At 47.2% G+C, this 25,219-nt stretch overlaps 1 protein-coding gene across 2 annotated transcripts in view; it reads right to left on the reverse strand.

Moving 5' to 3' along the window:
* SLC24A3 (solute carrier family 24 member 3) overlaps positions 1-25,219 on the reverse strand; it is a 68,172-nt gene that overhangs the window by 8,439 nt on the left and 34,514 nt on the right. Inside the window, exons 6-15 of one of the 2 annotated variants that reach the window (XM_056486839.1) lie at positions 23,396-23,470; positions 18,339-18,364; positions 16,801-16,854; positions 15,141-15,274; positions 12,589-12,749; positions 11,766-12,042; positions 10,645-10,811; positions 9,738-9,852; positions 8,813-8,925; positions 742-807 (exon numbers count right to left, since the gene is read on the reverse strand). In XM_056486839.1, the coding sequence (XP_056342814.1) occupies positions 742-807; positions 8,813-8,925; positions 9,738-9,852; positions 10,645-10,811; positions 11,766-12,042; positions 12,589-12,749; positions 15,141-15,274; positions 16,801-16,854; positions 18,339-18,364; positions 23,396-23,470 (1,188 nt within the window). Of the gene's footprint in view, positions 1-741; positions 808-8,812; positions 8,926-9,737; positions 9,853-10,644; positions 10,812-11,765; positions 12,043-12,588; positions 12,750-15,128; positions 15,275-16,800; positions 16,855-18,338; positions 18,365-23,395; positions 23,471-25,219 lie in introns of both variants that reach the window. The other variant, XM_056486838.1, reaches the window with a different exon arrangement.

Below are 25,219 nucleotides of genomic sequence, written 5' to 3' on the forward strand. Positions count from 1 at the left end.
TTACATCACCTCACCTTAGGTCCTGCAGTGAATTTCATTTTGGCAAGAACCATCCCATTTAATTCAATCAGAAATGGATTTAAAGGCCAGGTTCCTTTTTTTTTTAGTTTTTAAACTCAAAATGCTTCATGTGCTCCTCTGCATCTCAATCTACAGCCACACAGTCTAAGACTGATAGACTTTGCATGGTTTGCTCCCACCAAAGATTAAAGTCTTGTGTATGTGGGAATTGTGTTGGTGTGCATTGCACAGGATGCCCCCATCTCAAGATTTGGAAGATGTCACATCATTTCTCTCCTATCATTTCTGGGAAAGGTCAGGGAACACCAAGAACTGATTTCAACAGAAACATTCAGGCACTGTTTTTCCTGGACTGTGCTGTATTTCAGAGGGATCCTAGAGAGGGCCAAGCCACTGGCTCAGCATTTTGTCTGCTTGTCTCACAGGACAAGGGATCTCATCATGCCTCAAGGGACCTGCCTCAGCTCTAGCACAGAGATACCTGATGGTTACTAATGGCTCTGGAAACACACAGGCAGGAGTGCCATCCCATGGGAGTGACAGCTCCTGCAAAGAGCCAGATCAAGGCCTTGGGAAGCTTTCAGCAGCAGGGAGCACCCCTATCCTGTAACAACAGACTTTGCACCACTGTTTCAGCTGGAGGTGAGAAAGGAGCAGGTGAAGAAAATGTCTATAAACATCCCTCTTTTGGAAGAAAAGAACAAAAGGCTATATACATACTGTGACAAAAACTGATGCCAGCAGGAGACCAACAGAATAGATAAGTCCTCTGCTGTTTAACCGAATCTGTAAAAGAAGGAAGTTTATCAAAGCATCTCACAATTTCAACAGCAATATTCCTCTCTGCTTATACCTCCATAATCCTAAACTGCTGAGCTGCTAAACAATGGCATGCAAGCTGTAAATGCCAAGTCAGACCATTACATGAAAGATAACTTTGCCTACTCCCTATTTTGCCAAAGAAGGAGTGTCATTAGAGGAGCATCCTTAAAACCTAACAGCATTTCACAGTGTTCCACTTCCACGTGACCTTTGCCATCCCTTGCACTATTATATCATGACATTTTCTAACTCTTATATGAGTCCTGTAAGAAACAACAGGAAATTTTGCATTCGGTCACCAATTAATGCTTCACAGTGGGGGAAAATAAACAAGGACACACACAAGTGCCTGATTTCTTCCCTGATACCCCCTCTTGGTGAAGAAAACAAGTCAGTAATCTCAAAACCAGAGCCTCAGGTGCTGAAAAGTTGGTCTGTATCAATGCATCATGGCACACTAACACAGGCTGGACACGACTTAGCACTGAGGCAGGTCAGACAAGGAGACAGCCCAGCACAGGCTCTGGTGCAGCTGTCTCCATGGCAGACCCCAGTCACAGTCACTAAGACCCCAAATACTTTTTAAACATTATTTTTGCGAGACATAAACCTAACATTACAAAGGAAGGCTACAGGGAGTAAAGCCATCTCTCCAATCCTCAACTAGGACCACACTTCTTGGTTTCTCAGCCTTCTCTTGGGGAACTTAATCACTACCTTTTGGGCATTTTTATATGACCTCACACAGCATCACCTGCAGCATCATCAGGAGATGACTCAGTGGAGTCTCTCAAGGGACTTCCCCAGGAGCTACTGTGTGGAGGGAACATCCTTCTAGGGAAGGTTGGGCTTCTTAATGCTCCCATCCTTCCAGTTAGATTATAATGAACCCAATTTGCAAGAGAAGTGGGTACTGCTAATGTGACAAGCAGCACTACAATTTTAAAAATGCGGGAATGCTGAAAGACTGGTGTCATTTTGCACCACCAGCCAGGAGATCCTTTTCATGCCACTACCAGCTCACACAAACAGCACATTTTCCTTCCCTACTGATTGCTGACACCATAAAAAAGGCTACAGCCACGATGATAATTTTGTCTGAAAGGTACTGGAAGATTTCTTTAGGATGAATGTGCTGTAAGGGTATGGATGCACAGCAGGACCATTACATTCCTATGTACATACCACTACATGGTAAATACAATATTCTCATCAGACTGCCCAAAGAAATGGGGGATTTGGATTGCTCCAGGGCATGAAGACTGATTTTGGGACTGTCTGCATAACTGAAGATAAAAAATGTCATGAACCCACATTTAGGGTAAACTTCAGAGATGGACCAGCCTGCTCTGCTTCAGTCATTCCTGTGCATCCACTCACATGTAACAGCTAACCTGCATCTGCATTATTATAAAGTGCAAAAAATCCCTACACCCACTCTGTCTACTAAAACTAAAATCCATATTTAAAGCTGCCTTCCCTGCTATCCCAAATGAACAGCAGCTGGCTAGGAAGGAGATACAATAAATTCCTGTCTGGATTTTGGTCAGGAATTTTGTTTGGCCAGGGCCAATATCTGTAAAAACTGTCAGTATAAAATGTATTAGTTGGCAAGGGATCTACAGGAAAAGGAAGCAAATGAAGAAGATGGAATTATTTTAGCATGGAAAATGTCTGAATTTAACCTAAAGTGCAGATGCCGCTTCTCAGTTACAACTTCATCCTCCATAAAACCAGCAGAGTGTTCCAAAGGCCTCTGTGTCTAATTTACTGAGGGCAGAGAGGTGTTTGGGGCTTCTTTCTTCAGACTATCTGCAAGGCTCCTCCTTGGAGGTCATTTAGGGGAATAAAAGATGCTATTAGGGATAATTAAAAAAATGTATGGTAATTATTTACAGCAGCTTTACCAATGTAAGAGCCACACACATCATGCTGTTCCTATGTGGGCCAAGCCAGCATGGCAACCCCTTGTGCAGAGAGAGCACCAAGTTCCCCTGGCAGGGTCACTGCACCAAAACACTGGAATTTCACTCCAGGTTAACAGTTCTCAACCTGGGTTTAACCAGCCACATTGCTGGCCTGGTATCTAGCCCAGCTCCCACTGCTGGGCAAAGCAGAGAGCTATTAATTAACCTAAATAACAAGAATGTTCCTGGCAACCCTGCCACATTTTCTAACAGGCATCTATCAACCTCAGAAAGTGAGCCTACAGAACCAGGGGTGGTTTTTATCCAGCGCTGCTGAGTGGTTTGGAGAGAGTGAGATCCCCGCGGCTCACGCACACCTTGCTCCTCCCACTGCACTTCTCTGCTTACCTGAAGGATCCTTGCTCTCTCCCCATGTGCCAGAGGCTGCTGAGTGAGCCTGGCCCTGTGCCCCTGCCCACACCCTGCAGTGCTCCTGCAAGCCAAACCCACAGGAAAGGTGATGTTCGTTTGGGGTTACACCAGGCACCCATCTATGGAATCCATCCCCCAGTCATCCCAGGGCAAGTGAGCTTGGGAACAGGCTTACATCAACATCCCCTTGCTCCAGCTGTCCTGTTGCTTTCTAGTTGCTTCTCAATTGTTTGATAGCTCAATTTGTGGTTTCTGTCCTTTCCTGTCTGCTCCATGGCAGGGAGGTGCCATGCACATATCACCTCCTGAGCCTCAGCAGAAGCATCTGGAATTCTTCACACCTTTTCCAGGACTTTGAGCTCACCAGCAACATTTTTTTACTCAAACACTTGCACTTCTTCTTCCAGAATTTCCAGCTGTGATGTGTATCTAGTTCAGCCAAATGAGCTTTCTGACAAACCCTTTCTTTTCCTGAATCTGAATTTGGACTACCCACTGCTGTTTCACACATTTCCCATCAGTCTACAGCTCTGGAAATGAAGATTTAACTGATTCCACTCCTCTGGTAATCACCAGCCTACTCCATTTCTTATCATGACTTTTAACTACAAGCAAAGAAGTCCAGAAGATTTTGAAATTTGAAACAAAAGCTTAAGAAAAATGTGTCCTTGATCTGTCAAATTAGGGCAGAAATCAGTCAAGCAGCCCTCTCATTAGACAAGTGGCATTTCCTGCAAGAGGCAATGGAATACATTTCCTTGGGATATATGAAAATGTGCAAGTTCAGGGAAAACAAGGGCAGCAAAACATTCAAAACTCACAGTAAGGGAAGAGATAATTTAAGGTTTTGGCAAAGACCAGAAAAAGAATCTCAGCTGGAGTCATCTTAATTGTATAAGGAAAAGCCCAGTCCCCTGTTCATTTAAGAATAGGAAATGCCTCTTCTCCAAGAGAAAACTGTCTGCAGAAGAAGCACTCCCTCATACTGCAAGGAGGAAAAATCAATATTCCCAAACTCCCCTTTGAGGACTGGCTTGTGGGGGGGGGGCTGAAGCAAGGCAGAAGAATGCTGATCTGGCTGATCATGCACAGAAGGTTTGCACTTTCACAGCCTCCTCTGTCAGATTTGAGGGGGGGCCACCTCCCTGCTGCTTGTGCAGCAAATGCAGAGAGGCTGCCACCAGCTCCAGCCATTCCCATACTGCTGTGGCAACCAAGGCTGAAGCTAAACAGCAGAGAAAAAACAATGGAAATAAAAGTTATTCTATTCTTAAGTTATTTTCTGGCAGCTGCTTAAGGGAAAACAAGGAACTACTGCCAAAACCCACACTGGTTTTTCTTCAGGGCCCAAATATGACAGAAATTACCCCAGTAAGGAATTTCAGAAGGGCTATGCTTTGTTTCCAGTCCCTCAGATGAAAAAGCTGCAGGTCTTCTGTATGTCTGAGTATCCTTCCCCTTCAGTGTCTCTGCCTGGAAGTGGAAATTCAGTCTAAATCCTGCATTCCCAAGGTCTTGCCACGAGACAGTGGTCTCAGCAAGCTGGAACTTCAAACACTCATGCATTCCTGCATGTTTAAATGGAATTTCCTTCTTAAACCTGTTTTTAGGGTCCCAAGAAAGTGTCCCTGTTGTGCTCTGGCTTTGCAGAGGGTACATACCTGGAGTGCTGCACCTGGCCACTCAGGGGATCACGCAGGAGATGCAGGAGCTATGGCTGGAGAGAACTCCTGCAAAGCTAGAGGCTTGGCTGGGACACTTCTGCTCTACTACAGTATGACCACCCCAACAGTCTCTCTGCCACAAAGCCAGGCAGCCAGCTTTGTCCTAACCCACCATTCACCCTGGGGCCTTGGAATGAAAACCAAGGAGCAAAGCAGTGATGCTTCCCACCTCCATGTGTGCTCTGCAAGCCTTTGCTTCCCTCTGGATTCTCTGGTGCCCAAATACCATTGCACTGGGATTATTCCTGCTGTCTCAAGCTGCTTGTTTGCATGGAAGGAATGTCAGATCTCTCAGACTTCTAATGTACTGTCAAATTTTGCTGAAACTGGCTGAAGTTATCAGGCAGAGGAGCAAATTGGACTGACATGATTATACTCCCAAATGCTGACGTGATCAAATGAACCTGCCTCTTTATCCTTAGGCTAAAATTTCTCTTCTCTAAAATACTGCTGGATGATGTCTGATTTACATGCAAAAAAATATTCCAGAGGGAAGCAACTGGATGGAAGATATGGAGCAAACATCCTTCCACTCTGCATGTGCCAGGTGCACTGGGGAAGAAAGGATGCTCCCTGGATTAGAGTCAGCAAATGTCCAGGACTCAAGTCTGGAAGAGAGGGGAAAGTGAACTCTGCCAAAGGACTCTCAAGGTCCAGAGGGATGCTGCTTTTCCTCCAAAAGCCCTGCTGGCCTGCCAGATTAGCTGTGTACAAAACAGAAGGCCAGAGCTGCTGCAGGAGGGTGGCCAAGTGAGCAGTGGAGATGGAAGCTCCAGTGGGAAGCACAGAGGAAGGTAGAACATTAATGAGTGCTCAGAAACAAGGACCCCTAAAATAATAAATATATGGTTGGGTTAAAGACTTGGCATTGTTAAAACAGAAGGGATCTGATGTGGAAAGTTTAATCCTCAATAGATCTGCTTTTTGATGGGGAAAGGGTCGTGCCTTGGTCCAAGCCAGGAATTCTGGAACTCACACCTGAGCTGAAGGCAAAGGGTGAGGCACTTGCAGCATAGGGGAAAATGTTCCATTTAAAGCAGGAACACAGAAGGAAAACCTCCTTTTCTAAATCAACTGGCAGATGCTTCCAAGATGCAGCCTGAGAATCATAAGATGGTTTTCCTTTCCCTTCTTGTAACGAGGAAGGAAGAATAAAATAAACACCAAGCTAAAGCATCCACTGACCATGGGGCTGGGGAAGGGGCAGTCAGAAGAGAAACACTCAATCAAAATGCAGTTTAGCAGCCCAGCACCAGGACGTGTCTCCAGAGATGCACAGCTTATTCCCAGTTCTCCCACTCACCCACTGTGGCTCCAGCAAGCCCATTTGTCTCTCTGACAGGTCCCCTCCTGCTCCTTTCCTGACTCATCCTGTTAGATCCCAAAGCTGCCTTTTCCCCCTCAGACACTATCCCATGGAGTGAGCTTCTTTACTCAACAAGTCCTGATTGCACGTGAAGCCACTTCAGCAAATGGCTGAGAAAGAGCTGAATGCCATGATCACAGGCACCAGGCTGCCCCACACACACAGCACCAGGAAGGAGCAGATCTCCTTTTCTGCGCAGTAACAGGGGAGAACTCCTTACACCAGGAAAAACAGGGAGAAAAATCTGCTCACAAGGAATTGTGAGGCAGGCAGCCTGGAACAATACATATCTCTACAGATTTTATGGATATACAAGATGTGACATTAGAGATAGATACACCACACTCTGGAGAAAGCCCTGAGTGTTTAGAATCCCACAAAAGGAAGGCTGGAGAGGGCTTCTAGGAGGCTCTTCTGCATTAGTGTACCTTGAAAACACAGCTTCCACAGAAGTTATTACAGCTTGGTTATTAAAATGTGTATATTTCAGCAGGAGCTTAACTTTGCCACAGCCCACTTAACACTGAACATTCTAGGGAGGCAGTCATGGTTTTGGACCACCATGCCAAAGAAACCATGATCAAGCAATCCCTTTTTGTCTGCTACACATCTCCCCCTGCCTCTGCATGCAAGTCAGGGGCATCAGGACTGCTCTGAGGAGTTCCCCTCTTGGAGCAGATACTACAGAGACACATTTGGGTCCTGCCAAACACCAGAGGAGCAGTACTAAATCCTGTGCCATCACCTCAGAAATCACCTAGTACCTCTGACTCTGTGATATTCAGTGGACAGCCAGGCTGTCCCACAAGCCCCTGGAGTGCTCCTGGAGTAACAACCAGCCCCTTGGAGCTCTAGGCACTGTCACCAAGGTACACCCAACCAACTAATGCCAGCCTTTGCTGGCAAGCAGTAATACTTCAAAAATTAATTACTAATAACAGAGTAATTAGTAAGGGGGCTTGCTTTGTTCCAAAGTCCAATTACCCAAGGATTTGGAGAGAAATCCAGGAACAGCAAGTGAAAATGGAGGAAACTCTCTTTTGCTAACTGTGGGGCTGTTTCCAAGACTGCCTTTTCCAACCATGTGATCACACTGTAAAAATGGACACTTTGGGTGTGCAAAACAGTAGTGATACTGGTACACCTCCATGACAGCTGGCTGCTTCTGCTTAGCCACTTGTTTTCATCCTTTTTCACAAAAATATAGATGAGCTACAGATAAATTGCTCATTATAGAAAGGGATTTTATTCCTACAGCACTGTTTACTTGTGGCACTCCTCTGTTCTAGAAGAGGGAAGATCTGAGGAGCTAAAGGCTGGTCAGCCTGCCCTTGATCCCTGGGAAGATGATGGAGCACATGATCTTGGGAACCACTTCAAAATGCACGAAGGACAAGACATGAAGATTTACAGAGGGAAATCCTGCTGACCCTGCCTGACAGCCCTGTATGACCAGGGGCCTTGCTGGGTGAGGGGAGCCCAACAGACATTGTTTATTTTGGTTTTGTTTTTTTTTTTTTGTTGAGTTTAGCAAGGCTTCTGGCATTGTCTCAGACATCCTTGGGGACAAAGAGAGGAAGAGCAGCCTAGATAAGGGGACAGTGGAATGGCCTGATAACCAGCCCAGCTGGGGGCCAGTCACTAGGGCCTTACCCCAGGGGTCAGGACTGCTTTGTGTCTTTTTTAATGAACTGGATGGTGGGGAGAGAGCAGGCTCAGCAAGTTCACAGCCCATACAAAACCAGGGAAGGTGGCTGATGCTCTGGAGGGCTGTGCTGCCATGTAGAGGCTACAAAAATGTGCAGGCAGAAAACTCATTAACATCCACAAAGGGAAATGAAAAGCCCTGCACTTGGGAAGGAATAACCCCACATGGGGCTGACCAGCTGGAAAGCAGCCTGGCCAAGAAAGAGCTGTTGATCCTTGTGGGCACCAAGCTGAATTCCCTCTACAACTCTGTGGCATCTCCTGCTTTTCCTTCTCAGAAGGAACCTTGCAGCCACTCTGGGGCAGGGGGTGGCTCTTTTTGTTCTTGAGAAGTAAAGGATAAGTTCATTGGTGTTGGGTGGTTTTGCCTTAAACAGGAAAGGTCTGCACAGTTTCCTGTTGATGGTTATGCTCTGAAGCATCCAATTGTTTAACAGTTTCCCTCACTTTCCAGTGTGTTAACAGGTCAGTAATATCAGAATTTTTTTAAGCAGAAGCCCTACAGATCTCATCTATATTTTATATTTCACCTCTGTGTCATGGTCATTCTTACTTTCATTCAAGAGTATGAAAATCCAGTGCACTCTAGTAAGCTATCTTATTTTAGCACAGACTTCTGTCTTAAAGGAAGAAATGGAAATACTTGTCCTCAAAAGGATGGAAAATGTCCAGTGACAATTAATTTTTGCTTCTCCCATAATGTAACAGAGAAAATTACTTGTTTTTTCAAATAAAATTCACACCATTTTTGACATTTTTTTCCTTAAATAAATTAAAAATAAATAAATAAATAATAGACAAATAACAATAATGTGAACAAACGTAGGACTTACATATGATCCATAATTCACTGCTAGGGTCTGCAAAGCCCATGGCAGGCCTAGGCCAATTAAAATATCAAAAACATTGCTTCCAATGGAGTTGGACACGGCCATATCCCCCATACCTGCAGGGATGGAAACCACACACACTCAGACATGTCTCAGAAAAGTCTTGCAGCTTTAATCTGAGCTAATCCAGGCAATTTCTACTGATTAAGGACAAGATTTATGGAGGATACCCCTCACTCCCTCCCTTCCCTTTGCCCCCCACAATACAAGGCCAGCAGACGTAAAGGGGCTTAATCCTCCTTGCAGGATCATCTGAGAATTCCCCTCCACTAATCCTGTGCTGCTGAGGGGACCTGCTGTGCTGGCTGTGACCTGCCAGCCCTCTGGTGCCATGTCCAGGGGGGCTTTTGATGCTTTACTGCGACCATGACGCATGAGATTCTGTACTGGACTGATTGCAAAAGGTCTCTGAGTTGTCTGTTCAGCAGCTGCTTATGTCAGTGAGGAGACACTGGTTTTGCTCCCCAGAGCAGTACTGGCTACTTGCTTTTCCTCTTAATACACATGTTGCTGGGGGAGCTGCTTTCCTTAAAAACAGTAGTAACTTCCAGTCCTTATGACTGAAGAAAAGCTGGAAGGTGACCTGAGAGATTCTTATGCCATTAATTAGTTCTATACCACTGATACTCAGAATTACTGTGATTATTGGGGAAGGCTAGAAGTTGACAATACTGCCAGAACTTGCTCCACTCTGCTGCTGAGAACCTGTTAACTGCTTTGCAATAGCAGCTGATTTCTTTCCCTCTTTGTTGTTGTCTTAAAAGAGCTCTGTATATTCTCCTGTTGGAGAAGCACCTGTGCTACCTGAAGAGGAGGAGGAGGTCAGGACACACTTCCACAGCAGGATGCCACCCCTGCCATGACCCACCTTGCCTGGCCACAATAAGGCTTGCCATGCAGTCTGGCACGCTGGTTCCTGCTGCCAAGAAGGTGATGCCCATGATCACGTCTGGAATTCCCAGTGTGTACCCAATGATTGTCACCTAAGGAGAGGAAATCAACTGTCAAGCTCTTTACAAGAAGTAAGACCCGAGACCAACTTGGCCCAAATCTGCTAGATGCTGTGAGACAGAGAGTATCTCTCAGTGCAAACTCACACTTCCTTTAAATAGAGGCAGGGACAGGTGTTTTTGGTAATTCATCAACTGGCAGAGGATAGCACTCACCTGCTCTCAGGTTAGTTGTTCCTTACATTTCATCCACACTTTTCCTGACACTAACCTGGAAAAGAGACTATATGGTTGCTCACTACCCTGAGGAACTCTCCTGATTTTGGATGAAGTTTGTAAACATTATTATATACAAATACTAGCTAAGCAGACACAAAACCACCCTCTGGTTCTAGTTCTGCAGGAATGTGACTGAATGCCATGCCATTTGCTCATGCTGAGCTCCAAGTGTTATCATGCACAACTCCATGTCTCTGGACCTTGCTTGCTCCAAGAGAATGAAATGTTGTTGTGGCCAGAGTGTCACTCAGCACCCCTCACACTACCCTGCAGAACTGGGAGACATTCCACTGCTGCAGCTGGAAGTGTTGCCCAAGGTACAGAATCTGAATGAAATGCCAGCCCTAAACCAAGTTCAAAGGCCATGACTACTGGCCCCAAACTTTCTTCTCTGAGTGTGGACAGGTCCAATAGAAATAGAAGCAAACCTAAGGCTTCTCACCTGAAAATTCAGGTGTGTAGAACTCCCTATGCATCTCTCTAGACTGACAAACCCCCTCCTGTTCCTTCTCCCAGGCAGTGGTTTCTGGGTTAGTTGGTACGTACCATCCACACCATCATGTAAGAAAAAGCTGCAATCCACAGGGTTGAAGAAGCAAAGGTGACCATGAACCATTTTTCCAAGTGGGGCTTGTTACAGTTGGGCACTGTGAAGTACAGGACAAAACTCAAGGGCCATGTGAGGACCCACTTCAACACTTCCATCTTGCCAGCTGCCAAACAACAAAACAAAGGGGAACAATCACAAGTCACTTCTGCTGTATTTCAGAATGCTTTTATTTCGTTAGCACATGCAAACAAGATGCCAGCAACACCTCAGCCTGTTATGCCAACATGCCATTCCTTGCTCAGAAGACTAGGTTGTGATGGCAGATAGGAGGGCAGAGACAGGCACAGGGGTATGAAGGGCCTCCCTGAGAGTTTAAGTAATGGGTGAGACTACATGTGCTCCCCCTCCTCCCAGGTCAAGTTCTTACAGGAACCACATAAAATCCAAGTCCAAGAAAGAATTCTGACCCACCTTCAATCATCTAATGGAAGGGTACAGAAAAGATGGAGGCAGGCCCTTCACAAGGGAATTACAAAATTCCTTGCACAAGAGAATTACAAAAACCAATGGACTCAACTTGTAGTAAGGGAAGGTCAGAATAGATGCTACAATAAGTTGTGCATTTTCTCTTTTTTTCCTACTGCAGGGCTGGTCAAACATGGGAACAGGTACCCAAAAGTCTGTGGGATGTCCATCCTTATAGATAATCAAAACTCAACTGGACACAAGCTTGGAGAGCCTGCTCTGAGCAGGGGTTGAAACCAGAGATCTCCAGAGGTGATCATACATTAAACATACTATGAAAGTACACAGGACATAAAACTATTCTCTTTAAGGCTCAGGTCTTTTCCTCACTTAAACTAAAAAATGCTGTTTGAGTGAGATCTGAACAGGTGCTCCCAAACTGCTGCAGCAGAGCTGTGCCCAAGCCCAGGAGCCTGCCCCCTGAGAGGTCCCTGCTGCTTCCCAGCTCCCCATTTCTTTTACACGTCACCAGGAGCCTCACTGCAAAGTGAAAGTCGCTGCAAGCTCTCAGAGACACTTCTACGTCTACCTGCATCTGCAGCGCTTTCCAGCACACCCACACAAACACCACAGAAACGCAGGAGCTCCTTACTGGGTAGGTCAAAAGGTGTGTATGGCCCTTCATGGTCGTCATCATCATCGTCGTCGTCCTCCTCCTCCTCCTCGTCGTTCTCGTTGTTCTCGTTGTCCTCGTTGTCGTTCTCGTTGCCGGCCTCGGCCGCGTCCTCGTCCCGCCGCGTGCCGTTCACGCCGCGCTCCGCAGCGCTGCCGGGGCCCGTCCCGTTCTCCACCACGTGCTTGACGGGGATCTTGATTGCTACTTCTGACTCACCGTTGGTGTAAGTCCTGCTGTTGATCAGCCTCTGCCTCTGTAAATAAAGGCAAAGACTTGCTGAAAGATAAGACTTTTTTAAAGTTGTGCTTTTGTAAGAAAAATGGAGGAAGAGAGAAAGAGAGATGCGTAGAATTCTTAAAAATTCATCTTTAAGAGCAAAAGGAATTATTTTCCACAGGTACAAGATGTCGCTTGCTTGCAGACCACTAGATAAATCTCACATGTACAACTTTTACAAGAGATGTCCAGGGGCTGTGGAATTGACTCCAGGAGTACACCAAGAGCAGTGACACACTAAGTGCAGTCTCGGGGTAGTAACATATTATTAAACAGAGCCATGCAAGGGGCACCTCCTGTGAGCAACAGCTACATGTAACATAAGGGCATAGCAACCTCTGCTAAAATCTCCACGGGGACAGAGAGCAAGGGATGATTCAGTGAAGCCACTGTCAGAAGGACAAAACCTGGGAGAGCGCTACCAGGGATCCAGAAGGAACACCGGAGTTGCATTTCAAGCCAAACACTGCTACAGGAAAAGGCAAATTCGGAAGAAGGGCAGTGGGGGAGACAAAAGACACACCTCATTGATTAACATGCGGCTGGCCATGGAGAGACGTGTTTTGGGAGGGAAATGGCTGGTTATCATGATCCGCAGCCCAGCCTCGGAAAACGAAAGCTGGTGTGGGTAGGCAGAGAGCAGCTCATCAACCATGATCACTGAGGCTTTACGGTGGAAATTTCCTGCAGCCAAGGAACAAAAACAAATTGAGGCCTTCTTCCAGCACTCTCTCCATCTGCTCTACGTGGCTCTGAGAAGAATAAACCCGTGGGTTCCAGAAGTTCTCTGTAAGAACCATTCCTTCAGCTACACCATTCAGAACAGGCCTCATCTGTCCTTCATTTCTGCCTTCTACACACCTTATATTCCTGTTTTTAAATAAATTGTCAACATGATATCACCACTGATGCTCCTTGCAGAGAACTAAATCTGCCTGCACAGTTCATCACAGGCCTGTGTTAGGCAGACCACTGCTTCAACAGCAGCCATCCCACCAAGGCAGATACTTCCATTTGTAACCTGCACCTCTGTGAGGATGCTGCCCTCATCCACCACTACCTGTGTTCCTGCAAGGTACCAACACAAATGAAAAGAAGGTTCCTGCACCCTGGGCTGGCAGCTCACAGCTGGGAACTGCCACCAGACTGGGGCACAGTGCTGATGCCCACTGCCTCTGGGGTTCATGCTTCCTGCACCTGGATGGCACCTTGGGCTGTGAATTCTGTGCCAGGACTGGGGCTTGGCACCAGGGAAACCTGAAGCCTTAGCCAACACACTTCTGAGCAGGCAAATGTAATGGCATTACCATTTTTAACCATCACTGTTAGTCTTACAAAAGACTATCTCCTCAGCCTTTATGTTACTTTTTTCTTTCCCTACTGAGGCATCCATAGAATAGGGTAGAAATGTGAGCTCCTCTGTATTAAAAAAAAAAAAAAATACAAACAAACAACAAAAACCAACCAGACAGCTTTTCCTTGTGAGTTTTTCCACACTGGCACTTGTTGAGTGGCACCTGGAAAAACTGCCAAACACAGAAATCTTTCTGTTTCAGACTTTTTTGGTCCTCTGTTCAGAAAAGGTTTCAGAAAAGGCCTCAGAAGACAAACAGTGTCTGAAACCCCAGGCATCCCATTGCAACAGGTGCTGCTGGTGGCCCTGTGCATCACTTGCCTTTCCAGGCCCAATGCTAAAAAATACAGGAACAATCTGCAAGAAGATGAAGCAATCCTTTCTTCCTTCCCTGGCCAGTGTGAGTAACCACAAGTGTCCAAATCAAAAAGTTACCAGCAGAGTATGCAAAAACCCATTGTGGGAACATTTAAACCAAATCCCACAATCAGAACTAACCCTGAGGCCACTGGGTGATGCTGCATGTGCAAGGCCTGAGTTTGTGCTCACTGAGTTTTCCCAGCCCAGCTTTCCTGGTACAGAACTGCCAGCACAGCTCTGCTGTGGAGAGATCCAGGTGACAGAGAGCCTCCCCAAAAAAGCAACTTCCCCAAATCAGAGTGCACAGCACTGCTGACAGCCACCCCTCTGCAACAGAGCTGTAACTGAGAGCTGGCAGACTCCAAGTGCTTGCTGCTGCAAATAAACCCCACTACATTTCATGTTTAACTGCTTACTGTGCACAGACTATGCCTCTCCAGCCCCATTTGCAGGAAAAGAGACCTATTTTTGGTTGGTTGGTTGGTTGGTTGGGTTTTTTAGCTAAACAGAAAAGGCAGGCCATCTGTGGTCAGAGACCTGGACTGATTTTGACAAGATGGAGCTTCTTCTCAGGCTAAGCCAGTGCCTCAGGGAAAAAGGAGGTGTTATTCCTGAGGGCAGGTACATATACATCCCAGGCAGATACTGCACATGCTTGTTGACTGTTTTAAAGACAAAATAAATCCACTGTGAATATGGTTTAGGACATCCTTGCAAATGCAGACATTTGCTGCTGAGTTATGGGATGGGGGAATTTTTTTTTTAAGCTGAAGAAATACAACCATTTTTATACATGATTATGACTAAAGTCAAACTGGAACAGATTTCAGCTGAAGTGGAACACCCTTAAAGACCACTTACATGGAAAAGCTGGGCATGGTGAAGCCAGCACGTGCAGTAAGAGCACAGTACCCAGACCAATACAGAAACCCTGCCCTCCCTTCTCTGGGGGTGAAGTGTCCACTGGTCTAAGTAGGGCCTTTTTTCTTGCTCAGTTGATGTCCCTTTGGAGTGGAATTAAATTTAACTGGAGATGCTGTAAAGGGCAACTTCAGTGCAGAGTAACAGTGCCCACAGGAGGACTTAAAATGGCTGTAACAGGCTAGATAAGCAGCCCCTGGGCCTGAAGGAGTCCTCACAGCCAAGCACTTGTCCAGCAGCAAAAATCAGCCACAAGAGGCCTCAGCCACCTGCAGTGGCTGGGATCACCACACCGTGCCCTCCATCTGGGACAGGGCTTCCAAAGGGCCACATGTCCCCTCCTATCTCATGGCTTACAAGACAGCAGCAGTTCCCACTGTGAGCAGGGAGAGAACACCCAGAATGATGCAAGAGAGAGGGTGACTTACTGGAACAGTTACCTTTCTTTAGTAACACCACTGTGGCATCACAGTTGCTGTTGTCGTCCATTTCCGTGTTACTTGCTAAACCATTCACCATGTTTGCAGAGTTTTTTGTCTTCCTCTCAAAGCAGTGATGTATGGTTGAGTTGTACCTGCACAAATGAAACAAACTCAGGATGTACCTTTACTTCTTGACAGTCTTCCTTTCCTAGCCTTGCATCCTGTGCAACACAGCTAAGGGAGGGAAGAAAACTGGGTTCAAGGAGTATCCCAGAGCTCCAGCTAAATTGTACATCACACAATCTGTCTTTACCCAGGTGGCTATGAAAGAGAGAAGCCATGGACCTTGAATGACATGCATGTTTATGTGTTAGGTGTGATGAATATTCTGTATGGTGAGTAATTTTTGCTTGTCATCATCCACGTGTATTTTTTATCACATAATCACACCTGAGTACCAGCATTGTTTTACTGGGAGGACTCAACAAAGAAACACAGCACCTTATGCTAAATTCACCTCAACTTTGGCAGGGGTGGGGAATAATCCTTGCTTCTTGGAGCATCCAGGAACTGACACAAATATGAGCCAAGGCTCTCCCCATGATACTCAAAGGCAAGGGTACAACCCTATAAACACCTGGCAGAGGTCCCTGACTAGGGTGACAACCTTTAAAGCTGCATCCAATCAGGTCTGAAGAGCCTTCTCACATTACAACTTTGTTTTCAGAAAGAAAAAATTGTACACATTACAACTGCCTTGCTGGCCAGTTAATTGTTCCAAGAGTGAAGCTACCCTCCATGTCAAAATTTCTAATTATTAGATGAATTCTGACTTGTGTTCCCTTCAGCCAGCCTGAGTGTTTTGCTGTTCTCACTGAGAATGGCTCTCACAATATTTACTCTTTTCATCATTTCAAAACAAATCTCTAGTCTTACTTGTGGAGACAAGACCACTGGTGTGCTTGGCAGCTGCTAGGTTTTGTTGAATGTTCCAGTTTCAATCTGGGTTTCCTTTCCACTGGCTTTTGAAAACAAGACAGGGAGGAGGGGAACCAAACAGAAGAACAGACCAGTTTTACTAGCAAAAACTTGTGTGGAAGAAGTCACACAGGCCAGATGCTCAGAAAATCACTGTACATTTACCATGGGTCTCCAGGCAAGCAAAAACTGCTGCAGAGCTTCACACCCATGAAAAGCAGAATGGAATCTCACTCCTGCTTATTTCTGAGTAGAGATGCTAAAGTGAAGTCAGAAGAGACTGTTTTGGTGGCACTTGAGGATGGATTCAGGTCTCTGCTCTGCCACAGGTTTGCTGCATTAGCCTTGGTCAGTTAACACAGGATGAGATTCAAAAAGCACAGATTCACAGGATATTTCAGGCTGGAAAAAACCTCCACACTCAGCAAGTCCAATGTTAATGCAGCACTGCCAAGCCATGTCCTTGAGCACCATATTTACACACCTTTTAAACCCCTTCAGGGATGGTGATTCCACCACTGGCCTGGGCAGTCTGTTCCTGTGCCTGACAACCCTTTTGGGGAAGAGGTTTCCCCTAAAAGCCAAGCCAAGCCTCCCCTGGCAGAACTGGAGGCTGCTGCTTCTTGCTATAAAAGCTAGGTGAGGCAAAGGGAGTAGGGAGCCTTAGAATTGAGATAAGCTGAGGGCACATTTGACTTACTTCATTATAAAGATGTAGATGACGTACATCAGCACTAAGACTAAGGACTCCCACCTGGAAGCAAGAACAACACAAACATATGAGAGCAGGGCACAGCATCAGTGGCCCCTGTTCAGCCATTCCCCATCTGCCATGCCACAAAAGAAAGGTTTGATCCTCCTGGGCTGCCTTAAACATTCCTCTGTAAAAAAGGGGTGCATAAAGAAATGGCTCACACATCCATGCACGATGCCTCCTTCGTTTTCTTGACTTCTGTGACTTGGCCAAACTGAACTCTATGCTAAGAACAAGTGACAAATCCCAGGAGTTCAGCGAGCAACTTGCACACTCAAGGACCCCCAACACTTCTGTGAGGACAATAACCATGGGATGTGGAGCAGCCACCGTGCTCTGCCTGCAGGGGGGTAATGCTGGGCTTTGTAAAGCTGATCCTGCTGAGGAAAACTGAGCTGAGAATGCAGCAGGCAGCAGTTCAAACTGCTCATTAGATTCTGACAGGTTTTTTCCCTCTGCTGTTTCTGTGCCAAACTTACGGAACAATGAAATTTGTATGAAAACAAATTACAATATGACTTTTAGAGCTTGTTTCTAGGCAATCTTTTTCACTGTCCAAAATGCTGTATTCTGCTTAGTTCCCCACAGCAGACTGCTAGTCCTTGTGGAAATTATCCATTATCAAACTACTGTATGTTAAACTCATGGAACGTTTTCTCCACAAGGTTTTTGAGATATTGCACTAACTATATCAAAGTTTAATTCCCTGCTTCTGAAGATTCAACACTCAGCATCTGTGTTATGCTTTTTTTTTTTTTAAGAGCACAGTTAAATACAACTGGCCCTCGAGTGAATTTCAGTTTAAAAAACCCACACAAAAAATCAACAAAGAAAACCAGGCCATTGCCAAGAACGGGTGTTTGAAACCTGCCTCTGAAATGGGCAGGAGCCAGTGAGGGAAAACACCAGCCCAAGCAGCCTGACGCTCCCTAGTGCTTGTAATCCAAACGACACCAGTTGGAAGTGACACCAAAGCTAACAATGTTACCTCCAGATGTCACCACATCACCTCTGGGATGTGCTGGAAACAAAACCACGAGACCAAAGCAACTGAAAAGTATCTGCAGCCCTCCAACACTGCTCTTTAACAAATTAATAGGGATTTTTTTATTTCCTTAAACTGGCCATTTACTAAATTACGAAAAATCCAAGAATACACTTATTTATGACTGCTTGGGTGGCCCCTTCTGGGACACCCACAGCTCTGCTGAGCACACTGTCATCCCCAGGCTGCTGCAGGGCATGCAGAGGGCACTGTCTGCTGCCACTGCACCAGAAACAGTCTGAGCAACACTCTCCTGGGCTTTCTTCTCTAGCTCAAAAAATTTGTTATTTTAGCCTGTCTTGTGCTGACCTTTCTCACACAGCAGCAAAGAGCTGCCCTGCAGAACTTCTTAGCTTTCTCCTTCTCTCCTCATAAACACTGATTATGGTAGCTTTTGTGGTATAACCAGAAAAAATGAAAAGCAAATGGATTCACTTACCAGGAAACTCTTTCATCGTAAATGAACTGTGGAGAAAAAGATTTAAAAATAGCGTGTTATACACAAAACCACAGTTGAAAACAGCTCATCACCTGAGGCAAGGGACAGAGTAAAGCGAACCAAGGCTCCTGGCAATGGCATTAAGCTCAGGTGTATTTTGGCACAGCTCTCTTGCTCAGTCTATGAACTTCTCAACCCTAAGTCGCTCTCACCTAGTCAAAGCAAGCAGGTTCTCCCTCCCCAAAGCCACGGGATCTTTGTGCAGCAGTTAGAGGGAAAGCAGGGTGAGCCAGAGACCCACCTGGCTGTCTCAGCAGACATGGCCTCTTCCCTGCCAGCAGACCCACAGTGATCTGCTCACAGCTCTGCCACGTCCTGCTGGCCCAGGGTGCTGCTCCCAGCCCGGGGTGGCCACCACAGGGGCTACTGTGACAGCCCCTTTGGCTGCCCTGCTGATGGATGGGCACTGCGCTTCCCAACAGTGCTGGGCAGCCTCCTCGGGCCTCCTTGCTGAGGGAAGAGTCAGCGCCATGGCGGGGGATGTGAGGGAAGGGCCAGAGCCATGGTGGGGGGTGTGAGGGAAGGGCCAGAGCCATGGCGGGGGGTGTGAGGGAAGGGCCAGAGCCATGGTGAGGGGGATGTGAGGGAAGGGCCAGAGCCATGGCGGGGGGTGTGAGGGAAGGGCCAGAGCCATGGGGGGGGGTGTGAGGGAAGGGCCAGAGCCATGGTGAGGGGGATGTGAGGGAAGGGCCAGAGCCATGGCGGGGGGTGTGAGAGAAGGGCCAGAGCCATGGCAGGGGGTGTGAGGGAAGGTGAATGAGGGAAGGGCCAGTGCCATGGTGAGGGGTGTGAGGGAAGGGCCAGTGCCATGGCGGGGGATGTGAGAGAAGGTGCATGAGGGAAGGGCCAGTGCCATGGTGAGGGGTGTGAGGGAAGGGCCAGAGCCATGGCGGGGGGTGTGAGAGAAGGGCCAGAGCCATGGCGGGGGGTGTGAGGGAAGGGCCAGAGCCATGGTGAGGGGTGTGAGAGAAGGGCCAGAGCCATGGCGGGGGGTGTGAGGGAAGGTGCATGAGGGAAGGGCCAGTGCCATGGTGAGGGGTGTGAGGGAAGGGCCAGAGCCATGGCGGGGGGTGTGAGGGAAGGTGCATGAGGGAAGGGCCAGTGCCATGGCGGGGGGTGTGAGGGAAGGGCCAGAGCCATGGCGAGGGGTGTGAGGGAAGGGCCAGAGCCATGGCGGGGGGTGTGAGGGAAGGGCCAGAGCCATGGCAAGGGGTGTGAGGGAAGGGCCAGTGCCATGGCGGGGGGTGTGAGGGAAGGGCCAGTGCCATGGCGAGAGGCCTGAGGGAAGGGCCAGTGCCATGGCGGGGGGTGTGAGGGAAGGGCCAGAGCCATGGCGAGGGGTGTGAGGGAAGGGCCAGAGCCATGGCGGGGGGTGTGAGGGAAGGGCCAGAGCCATGGCAAGGGGTGTGAGGGAAGGGCCAGTGCCATGGCGGGGGGTGTGAGGGAAGGGCCAGAGCCATGGCGGGGGGTGTGAGGGAAAGTGCATGAGGGAAGGACTAGAGCCATGGTAAGGGGTGTGAGGGAAGGACCTGCCCTGAAGGCTCACACTTGCAGTGCCTCAAGGCTCACACCGGCAGGTGGCTGCCGTGCTCCATGACCAGGCCCTTCCCCTTCCCCTGCTGCTCCCCGTGCCTCAGCTCTCCCCACACGCTGCTCCATGACCAGACCTTCCCCTTCCCCAGCCCTGCCCTCCCCGTGCCTCAGCTCTCCCCACACGCTGCTCCATGACCAGGCCCTTCCCCTTCCCCAGCCCTGCCCTCCCTGTGCCTCAGCTCTCCCCACACTGCAGCCCCGTGGGGCGGCTGCAGGGCCCGCGGTGCTGGTGCCCGCAGGAGGCTGGAGCTGGTGCCCACGCCGCCCTCACAGCCTCAGCCACCGGCCGTGATCCGTTCTGCCTTCCAAAGCACCAACAAGGAAATGTGTGCCCCACCGGGGATTACAGATCCACAGCTGTGCCCCGGGGAGACAGGAGGGGAAAGGAACGAGGCCCTGGAAGCAGAGTGAACACTCCCCCCTGGCCACAGAGCCGGCACACAGCTCCTGTGTGACAGCCGGCACGAGGCACGAGTTACACTGGTTACTGGAAGAAAACATGACCACAAAACCTCCTAAATTACAGCTCCCAGTCATCCTGATCTGATCTGACAAGGACTGGTTTAGGTTAAGATGTTTTGGTGTGATGGGATGTGAAAGCGTGTGCACTGACTTCTGTGACTAAAAATAGCACCCATCTCTATTTTGCCACTAATGACTCTGACCATGTCCCTTCAAGTTTAGATACACAGGCATCTTTTTCCTTTCAAGAGAATAAGGAGTAAGTTTTGCCAAACTCTACAAGAAGAGTAGAGTAATATCATTATAAAGTTAAAAAAAAAAATCATAGGGCTGAATCAAGATGAATTAAGTACAATAAATGTGGTTTATCCACTTCTATCCTCTGTGGTTTAGATTCACTCTCTCTCATCAAATGGCCTGGAGGAGCAAACAGGTGAGTCTATACTGCTCTATTTTTTACAACAGCACTGTACTTCCTTTTCTAGTTCAAAAGGAAACAAAGTCATATTGATTTACCCAGCACAATATCAAGCTTTTTTAAATTGCTGTATCTCAGCATTGGAAGGAATATATTTATTTCCCCTCAGGTGTATTTATGATTAGTAAAGACACCAGTGGAGTGAAGCCTTTAACACAGCACCACAGGCAGTTGTTTAAAACACCATGAGAACAAACTTCTACAAACAATATAATTCTTCAAGATTGATGACTCTATTCCAGCTGCAGAGAAGTCTCAATGCCCTCATATGGAAAAATTATCCCTGTATACAAAGCGCTGAAGTGTCTTCTGAAAGGAGCACACAAATCTGATTAAGGGCAACCACAGGCAGGCTACAGTGTGCTCTGCACAGAGCCCCTGGCTCACCTCCCACCTGAGCCGTGGGGGACTGCAGATCAGAATTTGAGGAACAATGTCCTGCCACCTCAGTTTGATTCTGCCTTAAAAGGACAGGAAAAATTAGAGGCACTGGGAAGCCTGGGTGAGTGAGGGGAAGGAGAAACGTCTTTAACTAAAGCAGTGTTTGACTCTGAAATGAGAAATTCTCGTGTGCTATACACTGGGGAGCAATACTGCATACAAAAGGGTTGGCACATCAGCTACTGGGAGGCTGAACCCTTAAACACTTAAAATGTTTTCCCTTCCACCTTTCTCTGCTCTTCCCTAACAGGTGTTAAAGTCATTTGCAATGATTGCTGTGGAGTAACACCAGCCAGGTAGTGCTGCAACACGGGAATAAAAATTCTGTCAGTGCCTTCAAGCCTCCCCTCATGCCTGGAGCTGCATTATCCCTGGCTGCCTGGAGGGCCTTGAACTCCACCACTGATAAAATGAGCACAAGAGTGGGCATAAAGCTGCAGAGAAGCTAACTCACAGCTTAGGGGAAAAAATAACTGTATCCTGGTATTATGGGGTACACTCCCAAAAGAAAAGGACTCCTGCAGTTCTGTAATTATGAACACAGCTTATACAGAAATAAAGTGTAGGACAGAAGTCTTAGGAGTAACAGAGATGTCTGTTCTGCAAGCCACACAACTTTCTCATGGCACAGAACACAAAGATAGGAATTTCAGGGGCACACTGGACAGAAAACAGAGAATTCTTCTCCATATCCTGATACAGCTGACAACCACAGGGATGAACCAGCCACGAAAAAACCCCCGCCTTGCTTAAAGAATTTAAAATTGATGACAGAGTCCACAGATTTTCAACTTGTCTGCCTCCATGCAATAAATGAAATGTCCAATCCAAGCACCAGGAGGCCAGATGCCCACATTCCTGTGGAGCAACCTAAGAGAATGCCTGCTGGATGTCTTCAGGCTTGTGCAATGGAACTCAATACAATTAGTACGTGTGGCTCTGTTTGTTGTTTAGCAACACTTTTTGGTATGAGGTTACTGTCAAGCTGTCAGAACAAAACAAAATAAAAAGTTTTTTTGTTTTGCAGCTCATTGCTAATAATTATGCAGAAAAGTTATTGTTCATCAGGTACAAAATGGTTGGCCTTGCAGTATTGGGAATAAAACTATCAATAGGTTGAGAAAGATCCCCTGTTTGGGATGAGGCAGATAGAGGCCTTTGCAGCTACAAGGTATGTCTGGAAACATGGGCTTGTGCAGGAGGAAACACACCAAAAGCCACTGTAGAAACCCACTAAGCAAAGTAACCCAGACTACAGAAATGCAAGAGACCCTCTTCTGACTGTAAAGTCTCCTTCTTGCTGACATATGGAAGTTAACCTCACAAAATCACTCTTCCTGTCTTAGGGAATCTAGGGTACTAGGCTAGGCAAGGGGCAGAAAGAAGTACAACTGCTACCTGAAAACTCAATTTTTACATTTGGTATTGGCTGCAAAGGTAATGCTAAACTGACAGCAGTGCCTTTATCTAACACTAGTGCCAACATTTTTTCACTGAATAGCCCAATTCTGAGAGATCTGGAGCATTTCCTGAGCTTGATGAAAACCAGGATAGGCACAGCACTAAGAACTGCTGACAGTGCAGTCTTTGTTGGAGGACTTGCTGCCAGCATGCACTGAACCTGCCCCTGTTATGTGTGGAAAAACTAACCTGAACACTCTGTAGGAGCTGTTCAGGATCGCTCTCCTCTGGGCACAAGTGCTGCCTCCTTACAGGTTATTTCATGTTTTTAGGCAGCACTGACCCACCCCCTGCAGGGCTGCTGGGGGCTCAGAATGTGGGTTTAGCCCTACACTGGGCCACCATGCCCTGCCCAGCCACCCCTCTGGGCTCTCAGGACACTCCTGCATCTCCTGCCCTGGAGCCAGGCTCCCAGCACAGCCAAGGACTTTTCCACAAGCAGAAATCCCCGTGAGTGCTCAGGCTGGGATCTCAGCTACAGGACTGTGCTGCCACAGCAGGCTCCCTTCACAGCTGGCAGTAGACACGGGCTCCCAGAGATGAAGAACCTTCAAAAACTTACCACGATGAGGGCAACCACGGACAGCGTGTAGTAGATGGAATCTCTCAGGAGGCTCCACGACGACAGCGCAACCACCTGGGGAAACAGGCAGAGAGAGGCTGTCAGGCAGGCAGTGTGTGCCCAGGCTCTGCCTGCCACTCCCTGGGAGCTGTTCCCTCTCAGGAAGAGACCCACAACACCAAACACCTGTGGCTTTGGGGGAACAGCTGCAGGGAGACAGGAACGAGCACACCTGGAGTACCTGTGGATTCAGCTGTCAAAAGGACAGGTGAGAGAAAAACAGGCATGTGGAGGTAACATCTTCAATATGATTCTATTTTTTGCAGCTCTAGGAAGTCCCCTCAATAGAAGTTTCTCAAATCTGTATTTCCCATTTCTGGGGTGCATTTCAAACACTCCAAAGGTGTAAAGTTGAAGGAGGAAGATGGCTCATTTACACTGATTTGGATCTGAACATATACATGAATTTTCTGACTGTACCCTCTAGTCATGCTTGTGCATGAATTCAGTCACATGAACAGTAACTTCATTTGCAGTTCTATTTCCGTGTCAGCAAAAATAGTTTCCCAAATTTATCTTTATATTAATTCTTACAATATTGGAATTTTCCAAAATTGCTAATGAAACAAATGCTGTAAAAAGATACTGCCCACTATACCTCAAAAATCTCTACAGTCCCTTAGTAGCATGGCTTTCTAAAAAATTGATGTAATTTATGCCCAGTGTTAAGCCTCTTTATGCAACCATTTACATCTTATATACTCCTACCTGAAGCAAAAAAGCAGGCTTTTAAAGCCCTTGGGTCAAACCAGATTTCTACCAGCTGACAATACATTTCAAGGCACACAGACATAGATGAATGGAGATGCTTTCTGATGGAAATTTCCAAAAGCAGGAACGTGGAGTTGGGTTCACAATTCTATTCAGAGATCCTCAATTAAATCTCACATTCTACATCAGTGTGCCCCCCCCTTCATTCTGATTGAGCAAATTTTGCAAGAGAGTTTATAGAACAATTTGACATTATTCCACCCAGCTTTCAGGATGCTGCTTAAGGTCCCCTGCACTTGCCTCAGCATGGATGCTGGTGGGGATGTTACAGCTGTGAACTTCAGCTCTGCACACAAAAACCATGTTTGTGAGGCAAAGGACAGCCCCCACAGGAAGAGGGTCTGTCTCATAACCTCAGCCCCTGGCTACAAGGAGTCAAGGTAGTCTCCCTCCTGTTCCCTGACATTCTGCAATGATCTTGAAGGTGCAAGGTAATAGTTTCCCCAGAAAAGGGCAATATTTTCTGAAGACACCTGAACAAGCACAGCAAGATCCAGATGCTTCAATGCAGCTTTTCAGCAGGGACCTACTGCACAGAACTAAGAGACCAAGATGCTGTGGGAATCACAAGGACTCCTGCACTGATTCCAGATGGGATTGAAGGGAATGTGCTCATGCCTGGCACCTGTACAGGCTGCTCACATTCCACAGACATCCGAGTGGGTCTCCCTGATGCAGCAACTGTGGGACAGTTAAATCTTGGATGTCTCCCTGATGCAAAAACTCTGGGACAGTTAAATCTCAGGTGCCTTCAAGGCAGCAAGGAAATCAGGGAAGCAATCAGCTTGGGTAAAAACGCGATCAAATTTGAGTTTTAAATCAGCAATACTGCCATACTGTAACCCAGCAGTGAGCTGCTCCTGGGGGAGCTGAACATAAGGAGGCAGCTGTAGAACCACTGATTGCCACTGTAGTGACATTTCCTCCTATTGAAGTCAGCACCTGAAATTCAAACCCCAGACAAGTGCCTCTTAGCTGCTCTTGACCACTCAG

This window comes from Oenanthe melanoleuca, chromosome 3, assembly GCF_029582105.1.
Source record: "Oenanthe melanoleuca isolate GR-GAL-2019-014 chromosome 3, OMel1.0, whole genome shotgun sequence".
NCBI lineage: Eukaryota > Metazoa > Chordata > Aves > Passeriformes > Muscicapidae > Oenanthe > Oenanthe melanoleuca.